The following is a 23,105-nucleotide window of genomic DNA, read 5'->3' on the forward strand; positions in this document are numbered from 1 at the left end:
AATCAATAGACCATAATTGAGGGAATGGGGCCAAATAATCTCTATGGTAATGAGATGTGTCAATGCAAAATAACTGCATACCAAATATCTTGACTTACTGCTTGTGGTTCACAATAAACTAGACCTAATCACAAACTAATACATTGTTGACGCCGCCACTGATTACACTGTAAACAGCATACCCATGTCTTGCTTTTTGACTGTCAAGCAGGACAAAAAAGGATCAAGAATTTCCCAAAATAACAAGACCACACTAACACCAATCTCCTCCCAAAACAAGACCAATATTACAACTACATGTAATATAAGAATCTAAACAAGGGTGAACATGCTTATTAAATGTCTCATCTGATTTACCGAATATGGTTGAAATTTATGTTAAAAGTCTGTTGGATCAAGGTTTTACTTCAAGTATCATATAAACTGAACACTATCAATGATCCATGAAAATCGTGTCAAGAGTTAGATAAACCTTGCCAAACCAACATGTGCAACTTGTAATCCTTCCATACATCAAATATAGTTGACCTATTGCTAATGGTATCTGATAAAAGGACCTAACCACAAAAACTTAACCACAACTTATAAATCATGAAAATGAAGTCAATCAGATGAATACAACCAGTCAAACATGTAAACCTTACAATATATCTACACACTAAACAGAGCACACATATTGCATGTAATATCTTAGAAAGAGACAAACTTTGATGACCTAAAGTTTACCAGTCAACAAAATGAAAATGAGGTCAAGGTCGTATGAATAATGGTCTTGTACATCATTAAATCATTCTCTACACCAAATATATATTTCACCAATTGTTTGTTATATCCGAGAAACACCTAATATTGAAAACTTAATGTTGACCAATGAATAACGAAAATAAGGTCACGGTCAGATGAAGTAACGTGTGTCAGACAACAAGCCTTCATCTACATCAAATAAAGTAGACCTATGGCTTGTTATATTAATATTTTGAAAATTAATGCATGCATTTCTGACCGAGGGCCCTGGTCATCTACTTACTGAAATAAACAGCTTTATACAAATAGTTCATGTCCTCATCACCAGCTGGAATAGCATCAATCTACTACAGGAATAGCAAGCAAGACAAAAATTGAAATAAAACACATTTTATATTGGTTTTTACTTTATTTTTTGCATTAGAAACATAAATATTTTTGAAATAAGATTTAATTACATTTACAACAATTCATTCAGAGAGTTATCCGCCCATACTCCAACACATATCAATTAAATAATGCAGTATCCACACACATTCTGAGATACAAATGTTCAATCACTAGCACACAATAAAATGGAATGATTTAAAAGTAAAGGCTAATTCCTAGTCATTTGAGTGCTTCATTTGATTGTATCATTATCACACTAACAAAAAACTCCAAAGATCATGACAATACAGTTCCATTGAAAATTTTATACTTGATTTCATAAAAGTTGCTATTTTCCAAATCATATCCATGCAATAATAATTCTTGAAAAGTAAAAAGAGGCATTTTAGAGTCCGAGAGTCTAAAAATTAAGCTGAAATTTAAAATGCACATAGAAAGATCATTAATACTAAAACACTGAAATAACAGCTCACAAATAAATAATGAAAATTGTCTTATTTTATAGTTACCATGACTTCTAGGTAGCATCTAAATCAGAGATGCATTTAAAGTTTCTTGACATATTTCTGCATAGTTTAATGGATAAAAGTCATTCTAATTAAATCAATACACCGATGATCCCCCTTTTTTGTTGTTAAATATTCAATATTTTATACAGATATTCTCAACATACAAATTTTCTTCCTTATTTTTTGGGCTTTGGTACTTGTTAAATTTTCAGATTTATGTGGTTGAAATGAGATCACTGTCTATTTATGCATTTCAGATATTACACAAGGTAATTAATCATTTTTATTTTTTTATAGTTTATGCTTTGCATGATTCATTTATTATCTCCCCTTTGAAAAGACTATTGACTACCTCATCAAAGTTATGCAAGAATTTTAGTTTCAAGTCCACCCCTCTAATCCCAAACTTAAAAGGGCATGTAATCAATTATCTTTGTGGTAGTTTTCACCACTAGAATAGCTTTACTTATATCAGCAATGATGATTTTGAAAGAGTATAATTTCCCACTTTAAACATTGATATGATAAGAATTGCATTGACTATGGGTTACTCAAAAAATTTAGACAAATGAATATGATTTGGAATATATCTCCATATAATTACCAATTCTATACCTTAATTTAATGCACTCTATATAAATAAATTTGTGTAGCACTTCAGTCATATATAATGAAAATATAGATAATAAAAATGTATATCACATATATAGTAATGAAATACCACAGTTGTCAAACTAACTTGTGTTGAAGGTACTGACCAGATACTGACCATTCACATGATATAATATAGAAACATGACTAATGACTTCACAGATTCAACTGAATTATTCAGATTTAATAACTTAATGAATGAAAAAACTTAGCAAAAGCAGAAAATCAAAAAGAGTCAGGAATAATACTTTTTATCTAACAATACACATCTCTTGTCAAATGTTTTAACTTTAAAGTGCTCTGTAAAGAATCTGAAAGCCAAAGCATTTCACAAAGGCATGAGGATTATTATTCACACCAGAATTTATAACAGCTGAATAGTCTTCCTTTACCATTATCAAATTCAAAATGGCTTTTTATTTTTCCCAGAACACCATATCCGGCTCATACTCATATGTCCAAGGAACTGCAAAATCTTAGACAAAACCTTAAATTGTCCTACATTTTAACCCTTTCCTCCATTGACATTTTTTGTTGCATACTTGATTCACATAGGATTTTCAATAAAAGGCTAAAAATATGCTTTTAAGTATAAACAAATTGCGAAAAACAAATATTTCATCACATAAATTCAAGTCAGATATTCTTATGAATATCCTTTTCATATTGGATACAAATTTTATTAAGTTTGAAGCCGACACATTGTAGTCAAAGCGTTCCAACTGAGGAACTACACAGGCGTCAAAAGGCGTCATGATGGAGTAAAGGGTTAAAAAGTAAACATCACAATCAGTACTCAACTTCAAGTTTATATTACCTTTATTGTTTATTTGTTTACTATGTTCTAATACTTCTTTGATCCAGTTTTGTAATGTTTAGTTGAAAACAAATACTCTCAAAATAATGAAATTCAGGCAATACTGTTGAGTGTTGACATACCATATAGTAGAGTTATAACTAACACAGTCCAATAACAAACTTATAAAACTCGCAAATATTTGTTGGTATTTTTGAAGCAAGCAACAAAGATAAAACAAAATCATCATCGTAAAAAATGATAATAAAACTGTAAAAGTTATGTCTGCAGGTAATATATTGCCAACTTGATAAGGTAATCCTCTGTCTTATATCTCAAAACAAAACCAAAAGGTATCAAAGATTTATATATATCTGGAAAAACTTTAAAATTTATACTGGCCTAAAAATGTAAATTACTTTGTCATGGCTGACTATAATTAACACAATGATTAACTCCCTTTAAATAACTTCCGTTGGAGATTTAAGTATTTCTAAAACTTACTATTTTTTAAAGATAACCTCAAAAATATTTTCTCAATACATCAAAATTTAGTTAAAATTCTGACATGTTTGATGGCAAACAATACTAAATTTGACAGCTTTTTTCACAAAATTTGCAACTTTATATGCAACCAACGATTAGCTTTAATAAAATTAAATTTAATTTAAAACCACATCAATTTTTGCTAAACAGCTTGCAATCAAACTCAATATTTATTCCCTTATAGAGTATACAATTCTTGAAATCAAAAAATGAAAGCCACAAATTAAAAACAAAGCCATTGTAATCCCCCCCCCCCCCCAAATCGCAAGTGAATTGTTAAAAGTTTATTTTGGACATCCTACATGTCCTAACTACAGGCAAAGGAAGACCTCAAAGACACAGGTGATCAATAAGAAAGTGGTAAAAACGGATGTTCTGAACCTTTCTAGTTAAAAAAACACAGAAACAAATGCTTGACTTAGTTTGACATGCATTAAAACACATAATTTATCTTTTGCTAGCTGTGGAGACGGTTTTGCAGCCTTTAAAACAATCACGGTCAGATATAATTTTCCGAATCCAGATAATAGAGGTTGTGTGAATGTGATCTTCATGACATAATTATATTCCTCGTCCTGAATGGAAAAATTGTACTGGACATTCACATAACTGGCCAACTCATCTATTGTTGTGGGATGAATCCCTGCAGAATTTAACGCCTCTGCCATGGCTATATCACATAAAATAGCTGATGTGCCCATGTCAGATGTTTGTCATGTGAAAACTGATTCGGCACTGCGTGATATATGGATAGGATGTGAAGGACTCCGATGAAGAGGTTTTTTAGGTAAACGGTCTAAGGCTTTTAAAATCCAGGCAAAGTCAGGTCTATCACTATTATTAAAAGTCCAACACATCATTAACAAATCCTGAAAAAGAAAAAGTATATGTCTTACTGCTACATAATATTGTAATGGGAATTTGATATATTGATTAGCCCAATAATAAAAATTTTGAAAGAGTCAGATATTTTCAAATCCAACATTCAATTTGTGAAAAGCAATATTTAAATCAAAGAGCTTGGGAGCTCTGAGGGAAAACACGGCCATTACAAGTAACATTTATAAAAACTACTAAATTCATTTAATAAAAATCAAAAAAGAATATTACAGGTCTATATGTTATTCACTTATAATTTGTTAACAACTTATTTTGAACTATAGATTAATATTGGTTATACTTTGTGTACATTAAAAGCTTACCAGTACTAGGTATCTAGGAAATGGCTGCTGCACAAAATAATTGATTCAAACTAAATGTTCAGATATCATAATATTTTATAAGTATATATATATATATATATATGTTACCTTAAATTCCCTGGTTCCTGAAATACTTCCTAATGATTGCTTCAGTCCCTTTCCCACCTGCCATATAACAGTTTCTGGAGGTTGATTTCGGAATGGCCACTCCCCACAGAGAAGCTCATACCATACAGTCCTGAAAATTATAAATATATGTTTGTATCTTTGCTATATGAAGACTTATTTTAAACTAAGTTTTACTGTGCATATTGCTGTGTGTTGATTTATTCTACATCTACATTTGCTAAATGTATAGGGGGAAGGGTTACGATCTCAGAAAACATCTTTAAACCTGCCACATATTTTAGCCTGTCTATAATCAATATCTTTGTTAGTTTTGTATGTTCTTTTAATATTAGTTTATTTATATGTTTTGAAGGTTAGTGTGTCATCCATTTTTGGTGAACTAGTACACATTTTTGTTCAAGGGCCAACTGAAGCCTGTAGCCAGGGCAGGAGGTCCAGGGCCCCTAATGGAGGTGTATGTATGGTTAATGCCTAGAGTTTTAACATGTCCCTTCAAAACATTGCCTAGGCACTTGGTCCTCCTTTTTTCCAAATCATTGATCTGAATCTGAATTTATTAGTCTTGCATAATCTGCTGAGAGTTTGTTTTATTTATCAATTTTGACACTGCACTCAAAATCCCATTTGATCGTGTCAATAAAAAAAATTAAAGATAAATATTTTAACCTATCTAATTTGATATCTCTTTTTCTATATTAACATGCTATTTAAATTGAATAGTCCAAACATCAAAGAAGTCTGTTTTCAGTTTAAAATTATTAACTCACCCAAATGCATAAATATCAGATTTTTCTGAGAATGGGAGATCCAGTTTACCACTCAACGGTTGTAACTGTCTAATTACTTCAGGAGCCAGGTAACACAGCCACCCTGGTGATATGTTTAACCACTCTCCCTTCCTGTAATATAAACACATGTTTAAACACTCTTGTATCCTACAAATATAAACACATAAGTCGAGTGATGTTCTTAAATTCCTCCAGTCTGTTAACAATTTAACAGTGTTTCTAGCCTGATGTTACATGCATGCCAATGATAGTAAATGCAAGTGTACATTGTATAAGATTACTGAAGAGAAATTGAATTTTATGTTTTGGTTAATATGCTATCTGGTTGCTGTCTCATTTTTCTGTGATTGTTAACAAATGAATAAATGAAAGATAAATCAATCAAAACCAAGAAATGCTGCATACAAATTATGCATTCTGTTAGTCTGCAGATTTTCTTAAAAGTGCAATAATCAAAGTCACATTTTGTAACTTGTTAAAAAATTGCAAAAATAAATGCATACAAAAAGAGATATGTATAATTCTTGCAGCAAGAATCACCTTTTACATACCTGTTACCATGACACAATCGTGTCACATTAAATAAACCAAAATCTGTTATCACAACTTTGCCATTTTCTAAAAATATATTTTTTGACTTCAAGTCTTTGTGTACAATTCCCCTTGCATGAAGATATCCCATACCCTGAAAAATGAAATGTATGTGTGATTTACACGATATAAACATACGATAACTATATAGAAATAGAAAAATAGAAAAGATTATTTTTTTTATGAATATAGCTCCACAACTCTGAAACTAATAGTAAATCATCAAAATTAAAAGGTAGCTAGTTTTCCTGAAACTTGAGTGTTTAAAAATTACATACTTAAGTTGCATTTTTATGCACCTGTCCTTAGCCAGTAGCCTGTTGTTCAGTGGTTGCAGTTTGTTGGTGTGGTTTATAGGTGTTTCTCACTTTTTATATAGATTAGACCATTGTTTTTTCCTGTTTGAATTGTTTTACACTAGTCATTTTGTGGCCCTTTATAGCTAGCTGTTCAATGTTAGCTAAGGCTCTGTGTTCAAGACCGTACTTTGACCTGTAATTGTTAACTTATACATTATGACTTGGATGGAGAGTTGTCTCTCATTGGCACTCATATCACAGCTTCTTTTTTATATTGAGTTGTTGCAAAACATGCTTGGAAGAATAAACTAACAATGATGTACCATAAATCCTCAGTCCTTGTTAGGGTTATGATAAATACTTTAACACATTACTATATATATGTACATGACCTACCTGTGCTATTTGAGAAGCTACCAATATAGCTTTATTCATCTGCACTTTTTCTTTTGTACTTCGTACATATGCATATAATGTTTGGCCACTACAATAACTGAAATAGAAAAGTTTATAATCAGTACAATGATCTTACATCCAATTTATTTCATGTAATGCCTTATCTTCAACATGAAATTTTTTTTAACGTCTAATTAAAACAAAATATCGAAACTTTAAGAATTTTGTATTGCTTTTAACTCTTTATTTAATGAAAACAAATGTTTCCGAACTGTTACCATAGGTGTGGCTTCAATATTTTTTTTCATACGTCTTCACAATATGCAGCATCATAATTGTTTGTTGCCAAATAGTTTTAATAGAAGATTTAAAATCCCAAGTAGTGTTCAGCCCTATACATATATATATATATTAACTGTGTAGGCAATGGTTGATAGCAGAATATCATCTGTGTTCCAAAATGGAAATCACAAATTTATCATTTCCCAATTTGGCACAGACGCAAGAACTGAAATGCATTTATCTCACAAGTATGAAAGGAATAATTCAATAGATATAAAGCATTCTCTATTTCAAAATCTAATGTATCCATTGAAGATTTAAGGTTGATTGTGAAATGGTAAAATTCTACATTCGTATTGCCTTAATGCATCACCATATCTTTAGGCAATTAGGTATAGACAAGATAGATAACTGTAGGAAACTGCATATTCTCCTAGGTGTAATCCGACAGAAAATAGCAAGAAATCATATACCTCTTTATGAATTTTGGTACAAAGACAAGAGCCCTCTGAGGAAATATTAATCCCTAAGAGTTTCTGGTTCAATACAAAAGACAGAAAATTTTGATTGAAAGATTTTGGATACTGATTTTTCTATTGGCTTTCTTCCACTATTATGAGATCTTCGTCATCAATAAATCAATATTTACCTTTGTTCAGGTTTAAAGTCACAACAGAGCAGGTGTAATCAATAGAGTATTACACTATAAATTCCTTACCTTGTAACTATAGCTAAATGTGGAGGTTTCATACAAGCACCCATAAATAATATTAAATTATCATGACGAGTTTTCTTTAACATTGCAACCTGTGGGAAAAAAAGAAATGTTTTAATCAAATTATATATTTCATATATTAATGATGATAAGTTCACTAGAAGCTTTTCTGTTCAAACCTTTGTTTTGAATAACAAAATGAAAACTGTATGGTATTTTAAACAAATTGTCATGTTCAAGATCGGTTTGCTGATTTACAAAGTTTGTTTAGGAGATTAGATTTATTCCAATACCATTCCATCTCTTCTTTAACAAGAATGTATATGAATTGGAGGGAACTTAGCCCAAGATATTGAACTGTTGCTGTAAGTTCAATGATGTCCTGTCCTTAAATACATTTATTCTTTCAGAATAGACTAGGGTTTTCTTCTATTCAAAATCAAGTATAAACACTGTTTAGATCTAATGAGCTGATTCTTAAAAAAGGTGATGAGAGAACCAATATTAAGTACGGGAAAGACGCCTTACCTCTTGTTTGAATGCTGGAGAAAGGTGATTAGAGAAACATTATTAAGTATGGGAAAGACGACTTACCTCTTGTTTGAATGCTGACAGCTGAGCTTGGTTATCTGTATCTGAATCCATATGTAACATTTTAATGGCTACTTTACCATGCCAATGGCCCCTAGAAAAAATATAGTTAGTGTTAAAATATCTTGCTTTTTAAAATGTGAAAACATAACAGGAGGATTTATTTAATCATAATATTATGACACAAATATTTAATTTCAGAACAAAAAGTTTAAAATCAAAATTTCTTTGAACAGACATTTCAATATATGCAATATATGTAACAGATATTGCAATAGACAACATGATAGAAACTCGCCCAAAAATGAAAATAAGAAAAACCCTTGTCTGCATTTCCTATAAAAAACATTATTTTTGTTGTTTTGTTTTTAAATCTAATGATTCTCCAGTGAAATGTTTTGCTTGGACTAGCCAATAATATTTGTCCAATAAACCAACAGTCTATTGCATCCAGAACCATTGTGAACTCTGAAAGTATAATCACTGATAACTAATCATTTTAAATAAAAGACTTAGAAAAAATAAATGCCTAAACCATGATGAAAGATTCATAACAAAGTGAAAAGTCTGTTCATAGCTAGGTCATTATCAAAACCTTTTAAAATTGATTGGCCTCATACTCATTCTTGACAAGGTTTAAAACAATTCTCCATAGGAATACTTACTTATAAACAATACCAAATCTACCAGTACCAATTGATTCTTCTATCACAAGCTGTTCGTATGGAATATCCCATTCTTTTAGGGTCACAGATAACTGAAAAGAAATATAATCTAATTCAACCATGCACAACCAATTTGAGTCTTTGATCTGTGTTGAGGAACATTTTGTTGAAATTTTATTTTATTTTTATTTTACATTAATCAGTTTAAAATAAGTTAATGTGAAGAAAAAAAATCATAAGTGATGTGATGGTCTAAAGAAAGCATCATTAGAAATTTAGATTAAAACTTTGTAAATTCAATTATTTATGCTTACACTATTTTGTCGCCACAGATTTCCCCCTAATGGGTCATCTTGACTATCTACTGAATTCACTCGTTCTGGCAGTGTCTTTTCTGACGTATTGCTCTAAAAATAGAAATAGATTCTTGTTTTCAATCAAATATAATTGACTGATTATTGTTTCACAGTCTAATGAAAATATTTCATGAAAATTAAGGACAAAACAGACAATTTTTTTTTAAAATCAATAGTATACAATATTTTCTATTTCCAATTATTTTTGCAAAGAATTCAACATAAGTTAGTGCTAGGGGTCGTCTTAAACTTGCAGTGAGGTAAAAGTTTATTTGCTCCATGTTGAGGTCTAACTGTGACTTTGAAATGATGAACAACAATAAAAGCTCTGTTCCTTTGCATTTGTGTTTTTACCTTAATTTTTTTGTGCACGTACTGATTTCATGTAATGGATGGATACCCCGTATCCTTTGTTTTTCTATTATAGATATTTTAACATTGTACTATGTCAAATATTTCTTCCATTTATATATCTTTTATTTCATGTTATTTACATCTTTTCTTTTAATTCAAGATTGGAGAAATAAATAAATGAATTGACGCCTATTATACTTACACCTTCCAGAGTTTTACTACTGTCATCTGACGTGTTGCTGCCGATAACATCACTGAAATAAAAAAAATAAAAACGTTAATCTGGTTGTAGATGTCATTCTCAGTATGTATTAAATAGCTCACAAAATTGTAAAATATAATGAAACATACAGATATTTTCTATTTACAACAGGTTCTGCATAACACCAGTGATACTATCTAGTGACTCTTATAAATTTTCTTGTAAGATAGGAACAGTTCAGTTTCAATTTTAATGGTACTATCTTAGTGAAAAAAGTGGCAAATGATTTAGAATTTCTCACACTTAAACAAGTCTAATAGATCATATTATATTGAATAAAAGAGTTATTTTTGTTTTTAACTTACCCGTTTCTGACTGTATGTACAGAGTATGTGGAACCAGTTAAATCATTTTCTAAAGGATTATCTGTAGAAAAAATAAATTGATTGTAATAATATTTAACATGATGTATATATATTTATCATATACTTAGACTAAATAACAAATAAATTTTACCGTATGATAATAGCATTAAATTGACGTAAATTCCATATTTTACGAATTGGTGCTTAGCGGGCTGATATGAAAAGTTTATCACATGCTTCGATTGTTATCACATGCCTTTCCGTAACGTTATCACATGGCATTCCGGTAATACTCGGCCAATTCCGGAAAATACATCTCAATGCAACGTTTTCAGTGAAAAACATTACAAAGTAGTGTACAAAACAATTATTTGATTACTGGAAAGTATATAGTTTAAAATAATAAAAAAAAATAAAAGTAAAAAAAAAAAACCAAATAAATTATTTAATAAATGCATTTTTTAGGTTTTTCTGAAACATAATTTAGAAAGTTTCTGTAAAAAGTTGACTTTTCCAAACAACGATCATTATGTATACTGTTGAATTATTTTTTTTGTTGATTCGTCCATATTAAAATGTTTTTTTTTCTCTCTCTGTTGAGGTATATGATAGAAAGATTTCATATTGAATGTATCAAATTTTGGGCCCGACGACCGTGAACTTTTTTACTCTATAAACTTCAGGAACCTCGTAAAAGGATCAATATATGAATCTGTTATTTTTCTGTACTGTTGAAGCATATGATAACCAGATGCTCCGCAGGGCGTAGCTTTATACGACCGCAGAGGTTGAACCCTGAACGGTTAGGGCAAGTATGGACACAACATTCAAGCTGGATTCAGCTCTAAATTTGGATTGTGATTAAATAGTTGACACAGCATAGGTTTCTGACACAGAATGAATGTGTTCTAATGAACTTAAAATTTTTGTTTCTCTTAGAGCAATTCACTATGCTGTTGAATATTAATCCTCTCAAAAAAATGTTTGAAGAAATTTTCTTTTTTATTTATGAAATTTCAAATGAGAAAAATTGAACCCAATTTTTTTAATCACATCCCCCTTTCCCTTATTCCAAAACTAATCTCAATTAAAATTTCTAATGGAGTTTGCAACAATAACTACTCATTTAAATACATCATAAAATATTAAGATGTAAAAAAACTGCTTGTTATCACTGAATGGTAAAGATTATTTTAATTTATCAGTTGGTAGTAAAAAGTGAATATACATTGTATATTGTATATAACAAAGATTTAAGTTGATTCTGGACAAAGAAAGATAACTCCAATTAAAAAAAAATCTTGCTATTGCACAATATTTTGCAATTAGATATTTCTTGCTTACTATTCTGGACAAAGAAAGATAACTCTAATTAAAAAAAAATTTGATATTTCACAATATTGTGCAATTAGATATTTCTTGCCATTGCGCAATACTGTGCAATTGAAAAGACTTGCTATTGCACAATACTTAATATAATAATTTTAGATCCTGATTTGGACCAACTTGAAAACTGGGCCCATAATAAAAAATCTAAGTACATTTTTGGATTCAGCATATCAAAGAACTTCAAGATTTCAATTTTTGTTAAAATCAGACTAAGTTTAATTTTGGACCCTTTGGACTTTAGTGTAGACCAATTTGAAAACAGGACAAAAAATGAAGAATCTACATACACAGTTAGATTTGGTATATCAAAGAACCCCATTTATTCAATTTTTGATGAAATCAAACAAAGTTTAATTTTGGACCCCGATTTGGACCAACTTGAAAACTGGGCCAATAATCAAGAATCTAAGTACATTTTTAGATTCAACATATCAAAGAACCTAACTGATTCATTTTTTGTCAAAATCAAACTAAGTTTAATTTTGGACCCTTTGGACCTTAATGTAGACCAATTTGAAAACGGGACCAAAAGTTAAGAATCTACATACACAGTCATGACAGTTAGATTCAGCATATCAAAGAACCCCAATTATTCAATTTTGATGAAATCAAACAAAAGTTTAATTTTGGACCCTTTGGGCCCCTTATTATGTTGGGACCAAAACTTCCAAAATCAAACCCAACCTTTCTTTTATGGTCATAAACCTTGTGTTTAAATTTCATAGATTTCTATTTACTTATACTAACGTTATGGTGCAAAAACCAAGAAAAATGCTTATTTGGGTCCCTTTTTGGCCCCTAATTCCTAAACTGTTGGGACCTAAACTCCCAAAATCAATACCAACCTTCCTTTTGTAGTCATTAACATTGTGTTTAAATTTCATTGATTTCTATTTACTTAAACTAATGTTATTGTGCGAAAACCAAGAATAATGCTTATTTGGGCCCTTTTTTGGCCCCTAATTCCTAAACTGTTGAGACCAAAACTCCCAAAATCAATCCCAACCGTTCTTTTGTGGTCATAAACCTTGTGTCAAAATTTCATAGATTTCTATTAACTTAAACTAAAGTTATAGTGCGAAAACCAAGAAAATGCTTATTTGGGCCCTTTTTGGCCCCTAATTCCTAAAATGTTGGGACCAAAACTCCCAAAATCAATACCAACCTTCCTTTTGTGGTCATAAACCTTGTGTTAAAATTTCATAGATTTCCATTCACTTTTACTAAAGTTAAGAGTGCGAAAACTAAAAGTATTCGGACGCCGGACGACGACGACGACGACGCCGACGCCAACGTGATAGCAATATACGACGAAAATTTTTTCAAAATTTGCGGTCGTATAAAAAGATCATAACATGTCATTTTTCATATCGCATGTATTATCAGCCCTCGGTCAATATCAGCCCTCGAGCCATGCGGCTCTTGGGCTGATATTAAACCTAGGGCTGATAATACATGCGATATGAAAAATGCCATGTAATAATCTGATAATATTTTTCTACATTTCTTAAAAATATATTGAAACAACATGTTAAGTAAATATTGTAGTTGATCAGTTCAGGGTTTCTGCTGGCAGTTATTGCTTTTTGTGGGGGAAACAATTTTATTACTGAAATTTAGTGTAAAGACTTTTCTTTTCCTTTGGTCAGTCAGCTTTTTAATGAGTTACTATTTTGACAAAAAATCAATAATCAACTAATTGTGTAAATATATGGAGAATGTATTAATCGGACACAAATGATGCCCAGGCTTTCAGACCATAACAAGAATGTGTCCATAGTACATGGATTCCCTACTCGCACTACCATTTTCTATGTTCAGTGGACTGTGAAATTGGGGTAAAAAATCTGATGTGGCATTGCAATTAGAAAGATCATATCATAGGGAACATGTGTACTAAGTTTTAAGTGGACTAGACTTCAACTTCATCAAAATTTTCATCAAAAACTTTCACCTGAAGTGGACAGACAGATGAATGGACCAACAAACCAACGAACAGACCAGAAAACATAATGCCCATAAAGTTTTAAAGGGACATAACTGAAGAACAGTAAAAGTTAGGCTACCCAAATTTGTACATCTATGTTTTGTGGTAATTAGCATTGTGTATAAGTTTCATAGCATTAGGTTGAGGCAAATTGAAGTCAGAGAACAGAATTGCATAACTCTAGAACAGTAAACGTGACGCCACCAAAATTCAATCTTGATCTGTGTTTTGTGGTTATAAGCATTCTGTATGAGCATTTCCAAAACAAAGGGGACATAGAAAGGTTAGAAGCATTTGATATATATCTTCAATAAAATATTTATTAAAATGGCTTCTCATGTTGTTAATGAGTGGTTATTACAACTTTTATAAAAAAAAATAAAAAAATAGGAAGCAGGAACATTTTTGAAAAAAAAAGCTTTGGAAATTTTTTAGGATCCTGAAATTTTAAAACTGTCAGACTAGAAGCTTGTCATTCTATAAATATTTTAAAATTTTAAAGGTTTCACATGTGTGGAATCCTAACAAAGAGTGTATACATACCTGGGAATTCAAAGGCTAAGCCCTGTGATGGAGTGTAAGATTCTTTATGAGGATTAAGGAATGGTGATGAAGGAGTCGATGAGTTACATGATGATGATTCTGAGTCTTTAGTAAACTCAGTACAGGAATGGTTTGGTCTCAACTTGTGTACCATGCTTGGCGATCCTGAAATAATAAAGTTAAAGAATAAATTTGAGACTGTGTTGTGAAATCCGCTTATTAGATTTTATTCAATTTTGGTGCTGTGACCAGGATTCGAAACCAGTGTTGTCAGGCCCCTGGATGTTGTGAAGTCTATTTGTTAGACATACAGTATAGGGCGCCACTCAATTGTTAAGTCATTATTGTTGACCTATTTCTTTAGCTTTCAATACACTATTAAACTAGCAAGACGTCTGTTATTTTAGTTTAATTCATTGTACGAAATCTTAGCTTCTATACACAATAAACTGGACCATTACAATTCTAATTTTCAAATAAAATTCTGTGTGGGGAAAGGAGAAATGCTTGTTTTAATAATGTGCAAAAATTGTTTTATAAATGGATAATCATGTTAGCAAATATTGGAATGTCAATGTATATGTTCCGTTCCTGCATCACAATGTTTGTAAAGTCTAGAAACTATGATTTTTACACATCAACTATAGAGAGAGAACTCGAGTGATACCTTTGGTAAAGAATGGTGTATTCAGAATGGACTGACTTTTATCAACTAATAGATGGCACAACAATGTAATGTAGAGAGGTGTTGTAAAGTGTGTTCTCTAATAGAGAATATCACTCTGGTATTTATATTATTTAATCATTGATTGTTGGTGTTAAATACCAATTTCAATTCTCTATATTATGTAAGTAAGTTTTATTTTCAGGCAAGGCATGAAGAACACCAACCTTAAACTGGAAACTTGCAATTAAAATCAATTAAGAAATGAGTCCTCTGTATATACATTGTATTCTGTAATGTAGTAAGCAGCTTACGATAGTACATTTTTGAACATTTGGCAACTGGAAATCCATATACTGTGAAACATACATATTTAGCCTCTTGAAAACCCAACAAGGATGTATGATTGGAAAAATCTGGGCTGTATTTCTTAAAAATATTTGTAAACTCTAATGTAATTTTATCATTTAAATGCAACAAGCTGCAAAAGCTTTAAAACAGTGATTTGATTGATTTTTGGTGTTTTAACGCCACTTTTAAGCACCCCATTTAGGCTATTTCGTGGCGGCCAGTTTTTAATGGTGGATGAAACCGGAGTGCCCAGAGACAACCACTGACCTTTGATAGGAAAACTGACAATCCTAGTCAATTAAGATTGGAGTCGAGTGCACCCGCTCGAGCGGGGTTCGAACTCACAACCTCAGTGTTGACCGGCTAGTGATTACAGTAGTAACTACTTAGACCACTTGGCCACCCAGGCCCCCTTTAAAACAGTGACTTGTGTATGATAACACAGATGATTTGAACACTTACCATGCCTATTTAATAGGGTCTAAGACTCTAAGTGTTCAAAGACCTTAGATTTAAAACAGTGACTTGCCTATTATCACTTCAAATAACTTACCATGCCTATTAGGGTCTAATAAGTACAAGTTGGGAGCACACAATGGAGCAGCTTTGCCGGCACAATCACGATGACATTTGTATCTGGAATATACAAATTAAAAAAATATTAATACAAGTCAGTGATATCAAAATTCTACAGATCGTAGGGAGTAAGCATTTTTAAATCATAATAAATTATTACACAATTTTCAAATTTCTTGGTCAGCAATAAGAACAACACTATAAATTTATAACTTTCTAAACTTCAAATTTATGTTAGCATTTTTCTAAAGAGAGATACGCTAAATCTGAGAAAAAGACAAATAAACTATAAAAAATGAACCAATTAACTGTAAATATTCATGTTTTCTAACTTAAAAACATAACTATCAAAATGATGTTAACTACCATTTTTCCCTAGATACTTTCACTACATTTTACTTTAGCAATATTTCAAATTTTCTTGATATATTTATATGAGGAAAGTTTACATATTAAAAACAATTTGTATTTACGTTAATTTTCTACATAAAAAAGTTGCAAAATAAAATGGCTTACAAAAATAAGTCTGTTTATTGTAAACTAGACATTATAATCACAATATAGATATGAATTGGGAACTTTAACCATTCATATTTTTATGAGAGTAAACTTTGTAATATTATTTGACACGATTTGTATTGTATAAAATAGCCTTAAAACTTTAAATTAGTATTTAATGGTAAAAATATATTGACTAGAAGAGTAAAACCTATGATTTCATTGCAGAAATCACATATACATGTACATGATTTATGATAAGAAAATCATGTATTTAACATTTAAATGAAATTTTCAAGTTTTTCAAGATATATATTTATTTTAAGCATAAAATTTTACAATTTTTCTTTGCACTTGCTCTGCTCAGAGGTATATATTCAACTATTAGGAACAATGACCCCCTTTCTAAAATCCAGGATCTCCCCTGTATTATTCATGTTCAATATAGATGTTATTTTTGTGTGAGGTTTACTGTTTTATTAACAATTGGTTCACACTGCAAGATGCTCTATATTTGAAACAATTTTAACAATACATGAACTAACTAATGTGTTCAAAAACAAAACAATTTTTTCTACATATAAGAGGCTTCAATATTCTATGTGTGATATTCAGAACAGAACAATGTGTTCTAAACGTCACTGACTTTAAGATTCTAATTGTGCAAAACGAAAAATAGTAAAAAAATAACATTGATATATGTAATCAAACTCAAAACAAATCTTTAATAGTTTATCTACTACAAGGTTTACTCTTTCAGTACAATAACCCAAGTTACTGTCCTTACAGTTGTTAGAATAAAACAACTCCTTGTAAAATTCTAAATGTAGGAAGCTTTAACTGGCCCTACATAGAAAATACATATTTTCATGGCATAGTCCAGCCAAATAAAGGTTGTGTTTTTATAAACATCAAATAACAGATTTGAATTAGTCATAAAAACCAAGATAACTTGTAATCTATGAAAATCAATTCTTCAATGTTAACTTCTAGTCAACCATATTTTGTAACCTCTTCTGCTTTTTCTTCAGCAATCCTTTTTTCCAGAAACTCCTGTATTCATTTGGAATATCTTATAACAATTATGACAGAAGATATGGTGTAAATCTTCTTTCTCTAGTTCTAATTCTTAGCTCATTATTACTTTCCACTGTCTTACGGATGTACTTAGGTGAGGTGAGGTGAAAATTAATAAATCAAGAATTTAAAATTGATACTTTTAGCATGCGTTAAAGATAAAAATAAGCTAAAAATATCCATAGGTCATGGACCTCCTTTTCGAGATATTTGAGATTTAAAACATGGCAGGAAAAGGCTGACTCGGACTTTTACCTATATTTGCATTGGTATTATTTGGGTCTCAAAACAAAAGAAAGAAAATCAAGAATCTTCTAAAATTTTGGTAAATGACCTTTCATGAGCTATTAAGTCTTATATGAAAAGATAAATGGGTGTTATGGGGCAAAATTTTACCTTGTATTGTATGGAAAAACACCAAGGAGACCGAACATTTGCCACGAATTCCAAAACCTCACCTAAGTACATAAGTGAAGTAATATTGTATCACACTACTTCCTGTAGAAGTAGAGTTTTAGATTTCTCTAAATTCTATATGAACTCATGTTTTGGGTCTTTTCATGTATCCAGATTTACTGTTAATGATATTTAAAAAAATACAATTTAGACAAGGTAAATTATCTCCAAATTCTAAATAGAAATGTTCATTGACTTTTACATAATTTGCCCAAGCATTAACTTTAATGGCAGTAATATGAAGCATTCAAACTATGAGAGAACGATCATTCATAGACTTACTTGCATTCCCGGCAAATTTTTCCAGGCAAAAGGATGTGTTTATGACACGTATCACAGATACTTCCAATTAGAGAAAATTTTGTCTCAAATCTATAAATAAACATGACAACATCAACAGAAAAATAAAAAAACAACCAGACCGTGTAAAGTGAAAGTAGAATAGACATAGAAATTTTCATTACATAATGATTATTTGGTAAGTTATAGTTTGTTCTTTCAGTTTTTGTTTTTTTGAATGATTAGAGATTGGATCGTTTGAGTTATTGTAATCAATTTTGAATTACTAATATTATCTCCAAAACAAATAAGAATTTATAAATTGGGTAATAATATTTCAGTATTAATGAAAATTTCCAGTCAACAAAGGTGAAATGTTTTAAAACCCCTTATTAGCAGATCTTGTGTTTTGTGCAAATGTGTACCTGATTATCAAGAGGCATTCCATGTGATGTGGAAAATCAACTACATGAAAAACACAAAATCTGCTAATATCCAAAATATATATCAAAAAGCAGTCTTTCATCAAGCTAACAAAAGAAAATCTATACTGAACTGAATTTCACATCTATTTTTATGAGTAAACTGCTTTTTCACATTATTTTGGTAAGAGACGACTAAATTAAAGATGACCTCAACTATCATGATGTCACAATTAAATTCGGCCTTAAATAAGTAACATTTTAGATTTTCCTTTTTCTTTCAAATACATTTCATGTGTTTTTTTATGCACATATTTCCAGTCATTCATTTCTATAGAAAGTTAAGTTCAAATGATTTTTTAAAACATTCATCAAAATTGAAACTGTAAACATTGCAAACGAAAATGAATCCAAAAATGAACCTGTATATATATATATACAGTAAATATTTTAATTGAAAATGATCCCAATAATGAAACTGTACACATGTTAAATGAAATTAATTCTTCACAGTCTGCACCATTAGCCACTAGTCCGATGCCCCAAATTTTCAAAATTTTATATAGTTATAAAGGTACAAGTTTTGATATTTAGATTCAGGACTAGTAGATGTAAAAGTTTTTGGCGCAGACTGTCTTCACTCAAATAAAGGAAAATTGTCAGTTACTTATTTGATGGTAGAAAACAATAGCGACAAGCATCGTGGTTTGAGTAGTTCCCCTTACTTGCACTCTTTGCATTTGTATCCTAGAAACATCTGTTTATGGCAGAAGTCACAAGTTGTGATCTTAAATGTGTTAGAAAACCTAGAAATATAGTAGATACCGTCAAATATGTGTAGATATGGTAAACAAATGTTAGAAATATTGAGCTGATTCCTTCAAATATGTGTAGATATGTTAAACAAACGTGTGTAGATATAGCCTTTAATATAGTAAAGTGTTAGGTCCAAATCTAAGTGCAATTAAATTACAATACATATTTTGAATAACTCTGAATTAAAATATTTTTATTTATTATTTGAACAGAATATTACTCAGTTATTTAATTGTAATAACACATGGGGAAGAATGACTTTCCTTTTACTTTGAAAATAGACAATTAAGCTAAAATATTTACATGATGGATATGAAGAAAAGAATTTATTCACCTCCCTTTTCCTTACTTCAAGGTTAACACTAAAGACAGCTCTAAATGAAGAACATCCCCATCTAGTGGACATTTATTTACTATTGACAGATATCAATGGCAGGTTGCCTATGGTGTATGTGAAAGTATAAAATTCCTTAAGATGGATACAAACAGAGTAGCTTTTTGTAAAGTTCTTATATTCTCAACATTGCTCATTGTCATTCATCTTAAAATATATACTGGTAGTTTTATAATAGACTTAACATGACACTATCATGTATATAAATACACCACACTGCATCAATCATCTGATTCTTACCTATGATTTGAGGGATAATGGTTTATATAAGGTGTTTTAGGTGACTTTGGAACTACTAAGCTATCTGAAATATAAAATAGATATGTTGAAACAAATCACTCAACCTCTACAGTGCTTGTTTAATGTCCTATCCAAATGTTTTTTTATTATTTGGTGTTGATGATAGAATTTTGATAATTTGCTGTTTGATTTATTCTTTATTGTTGAAGACAATATGATGCCCTCAAGATGTTTTAACAGCCATTTCTGTTGTTGACATTGTTTTCATTCTTAATATATGGTCCTTGATGTATAATTCACATTTTCTTCTATCTATATAACTATTGTGATTATTTTCTTTCACAATATGTTTGTGTGATAAAACTTGTAGATGTACTTTTTGCATTAGCAACTTGATGGGTGCCACATGTGGAGCAGTATCTACCTACCCTTCTAGAAAGAGCACCTGAGTTCACCCCAGTTTTTGGTGGAGTTCAGTCTATAGTTTTCAATGTGTGTTGGTGTCTGTTGGTTTTTTTTTTCTTCTTCTTTTAGCCATGGCTTTGTCAGTTTACTTTTGGATTTATGAGTTTAAATGTACCTTTGGTTACCTTCCCATCTCTAAGACATTAAACTGTAATATACTGCTTGTATGTGGTTTTTGAGATCAAGAAGATAACCCTATGATGGTTTGAATTATGCACAAACATACTAGTCTTTTGGGTTCCAGGATTTCACATCAATCGTTTAACTACTAAGCTGTGAGCTACAATCTGCTTTTCTATAAACATGCATATTTCTACTGTATATCTCATTATTTTTTTTAAATCATGCTTGTCTTTAGATTTTATAAATGATCTCTCAGGATACAAAATAAACTTAAATTTTATAACTTGCTTTGGTTAAATTAGTATAAAGAAGTAGAGTTAAACTGAATCAGAAGTATTCAAGAGATAAGTACAGTAAGGTACATGCATTTAATTCAACGAATTACAAATTGTCTATAAACTTGTATGCAGACTTCAGCAAAACCATAAAATTAAATATCCACGGACATGTAAGTTTGCCTTAATCCACATAAATAGGTGCCCATGAATATAACTGAATCCACAGTATATAAAAATTGTTGGGAGAACACTGCAATGGCTTACAATTACCTAAAGAACACTGCAATGACTTACAATTACCTAAAGAACACTGCAATGGCTTACAACTACCTAAAGAACATGGCAACAGCTTACAATTACCTAAAGAACACTGCAATGGCTTACAATTACCTAAAGAACACGGCAATGGCTTACAATTACCTAAAGAACACTGCATGGCTTACAATTACCTAAAGAACACTGCAATGACTTACAATTACCTAAAGAACACTGCAATGGCTTACAACTACCTAAAGAACACGGCAACAGCTTACAATTACCTAAAGAACACTGCAATGGCTTACAACTACCTAAAGAACACGGCAATGGCTTACAATTACCTAAAGAACACGGCAATGGCTTACAATTACCTAATGAACACTGCAATGACTTACAATTACCTAAAGAACACGGCAATGACTTACAATCACCTAAAGAACACGGCAATGGCTTACAATTACCTAAAGAACACTGCAATGACTTACAATTACCTAAAGAACACGGCAATGGCTTACAATTACCTAAAGAACACGGCAATGGCTTACAATTACCTAAAGAACACGGCAATGGCTTACAATTACCTAAAGAACACTGCAATGACTTACAATTACCTAAAGAACACGGCAATGGCTTACAATTACCTAAAGAACACTGCAATGACTTACAATTACCTAAAGAACACGGCAATGGCTTACAATTACCTAAAAAACACGGCAAGGGCTTACAATTACCTAAAGAACACGGCAATGACTTACAATTACCTAAAGAACACTGCAATGGCTTACAATGACTTACAATTACCTAAAGAACACTGCAATGGCTTACAATTACCTAAAGAACACGGCAATGGCTTACAATTACCTAAAGAACACATCAATGACTTACAATTACCTAAAGAACACATCAATGACTTACAATTACCTAAAGAACACTGCAATGACTTACAATTACCTAAAGAACATTGCAACGGCTTACAATTACCTTAAGAACACGGCAACGGCTTACAATTACCTAAAGAACACGGCAACGGCTTACTATTACCTAAAGAACACGGCAATGGCTTACAATTACCTAAAGAACACGGCAATGGCTGACAATTACCTAAAGAACACTGCGATGGCTTACAACTACCTAAAGAACACTGCAATGGCTTACAATTACCTAAAGAACATTGCAACGGCTTACAATTACCTTAAGAACATGGCAACGGCTTACAATTACCTAAAGAACACGGCAACGGCTTACAATTACCTAAAGAACACGGCAACGGCTTACAATTACCTAAAGAACATGGCAACGGCTTACAATTACCTAAAGAACACGGCAATGGCTTACAATTACCTAAAGAACACGGCAATGGCTTACAATTACCTAAAGAACACTGCAATGACTTACAATTACCTAAAGAACACGGCAATGGCTTACAATTACCTAAAGAACACTGCAATGACTTACAATTACCTAAAGAACACGGCAATGGCTTACAATTACCTAAAAAACACGGCAAGGGCTTACAATTACCTAAAGAACACGGCAATGACTTACAATTACCTAAAGAACACTGCAATGGCTTACAATTACCTTAAGAACACGGCAATGGCTTACAATTACCTAAAGAACACGGCAATGGCTTACAACTACCTAAAGAACACGGCAATGACTTACAATTACCTAAAGAACACGGCAATGGCTTACAATTACCTAAAGAACACTGCAAT

General features: G+C 31.1%; 1 protein-coding gene and 1 long non-coding RNA gene across 7 annotated transcripts in view; both read right to left on the reverse strand.

Annotated features, from left to right (window-relative positions):
• Positions 1–1,133: 1,133 nt before the first annotated feature.
• Positions 1,134–23,105, reverse strand: part of LOC143075147 (kinase suppressor of Ras 1-like) — a 50,185-nt gene continuing 28,213 nt past the window's right edge. For 4 of the 6 annotated variants that reach the window (XM_076250468.1, XM_076250470.1, XM_076250465.1 and 1 more), the window contains 15 exons: positions 20,264–20,327; positions 18,395–18,484; positions 16,059–16,141; positions 14,491–14,655; positions 10,572–10,632; positions 10,207–10,258; positions 9,609–9,701; positions 9,295–9,386; positions 8,633–8,723; positions 8,042–8,130; positions 7,042–7,138; positions 6,307–6,440; positions 5,735–5,866; positions 4,947–5,076; positions 1,134–4,505 (listed from right to left, as the gene is read on the reverse strand). In XM_076250468.1, the coding sequence (XP_076106583.1) occupies positions 4,350–4,505; positions 4,947–5,076; positions 5,735–5,866; positions 6,307–6,440; positions 7,042–7,138; positions 8,042–8,130; positions 8,633–8,723; positions 9,295–9,386; positions 9,609–9,701; positions 10,207–10,258; positions 10,572–10,632; positions 14,491–14,655; positions 16,059–16,141; positions 18,395–18,484; positions 20,264–20,327 (1,529 nt within the window). In that variant the 3' untranslated portion in view covers positions 1,134–4,349. Of the gene's footprint in view, positions 4,506–4,946; positions 5,077–5,734; positions 5,867–6,306; positions 6,441–7,041; positions 7,139–8,041; positions 8,131–8,632; positions 8,724–9,294; positions 9,387–9,608; positions 9,702–10,206; positions 10,259–10,571; positions 10,633–14,490; positions 14,656–16,058; positions 16,142–18,394; positions 18,485–19,538; positions 19,620–20,263; positions 20,328–23,105 lie in introns of all 6 variants that reach the window. The other 2 variants (XM_076250471.1, XM_076250466.1) reach the window with 1 other exon arrangement.
• On the reverse strand, positions 20,581–21,708 carry LOC143075150 (uncharacterized). The gene is made up of 2 exons (XR_012978238.1): positions 21,550–21,708; positions 20,581–21,399 (listed from the first exon to the last, which is right to left on the reverse strand). It is a non-coding gene; the product is annotated as an uncharacterized LOC143075150 (long non-coding RNA).

Source organism: Mytilus galloprovincialis, chromosome 5 (genome assembly GCF_965363235.1).
Source record: "Mytilus galloprovincialis chromosome 5, xbMytGall1.hap1.1, whole genome shotgun sequence".
In the NCBI taxonomy this organism is placed as follows: Eukaryota; Metazoa; Mollusca; class Bivalvia; order Mytilida; family Mytilidae; genus Mytilus; species Mytilus galloprovincialis.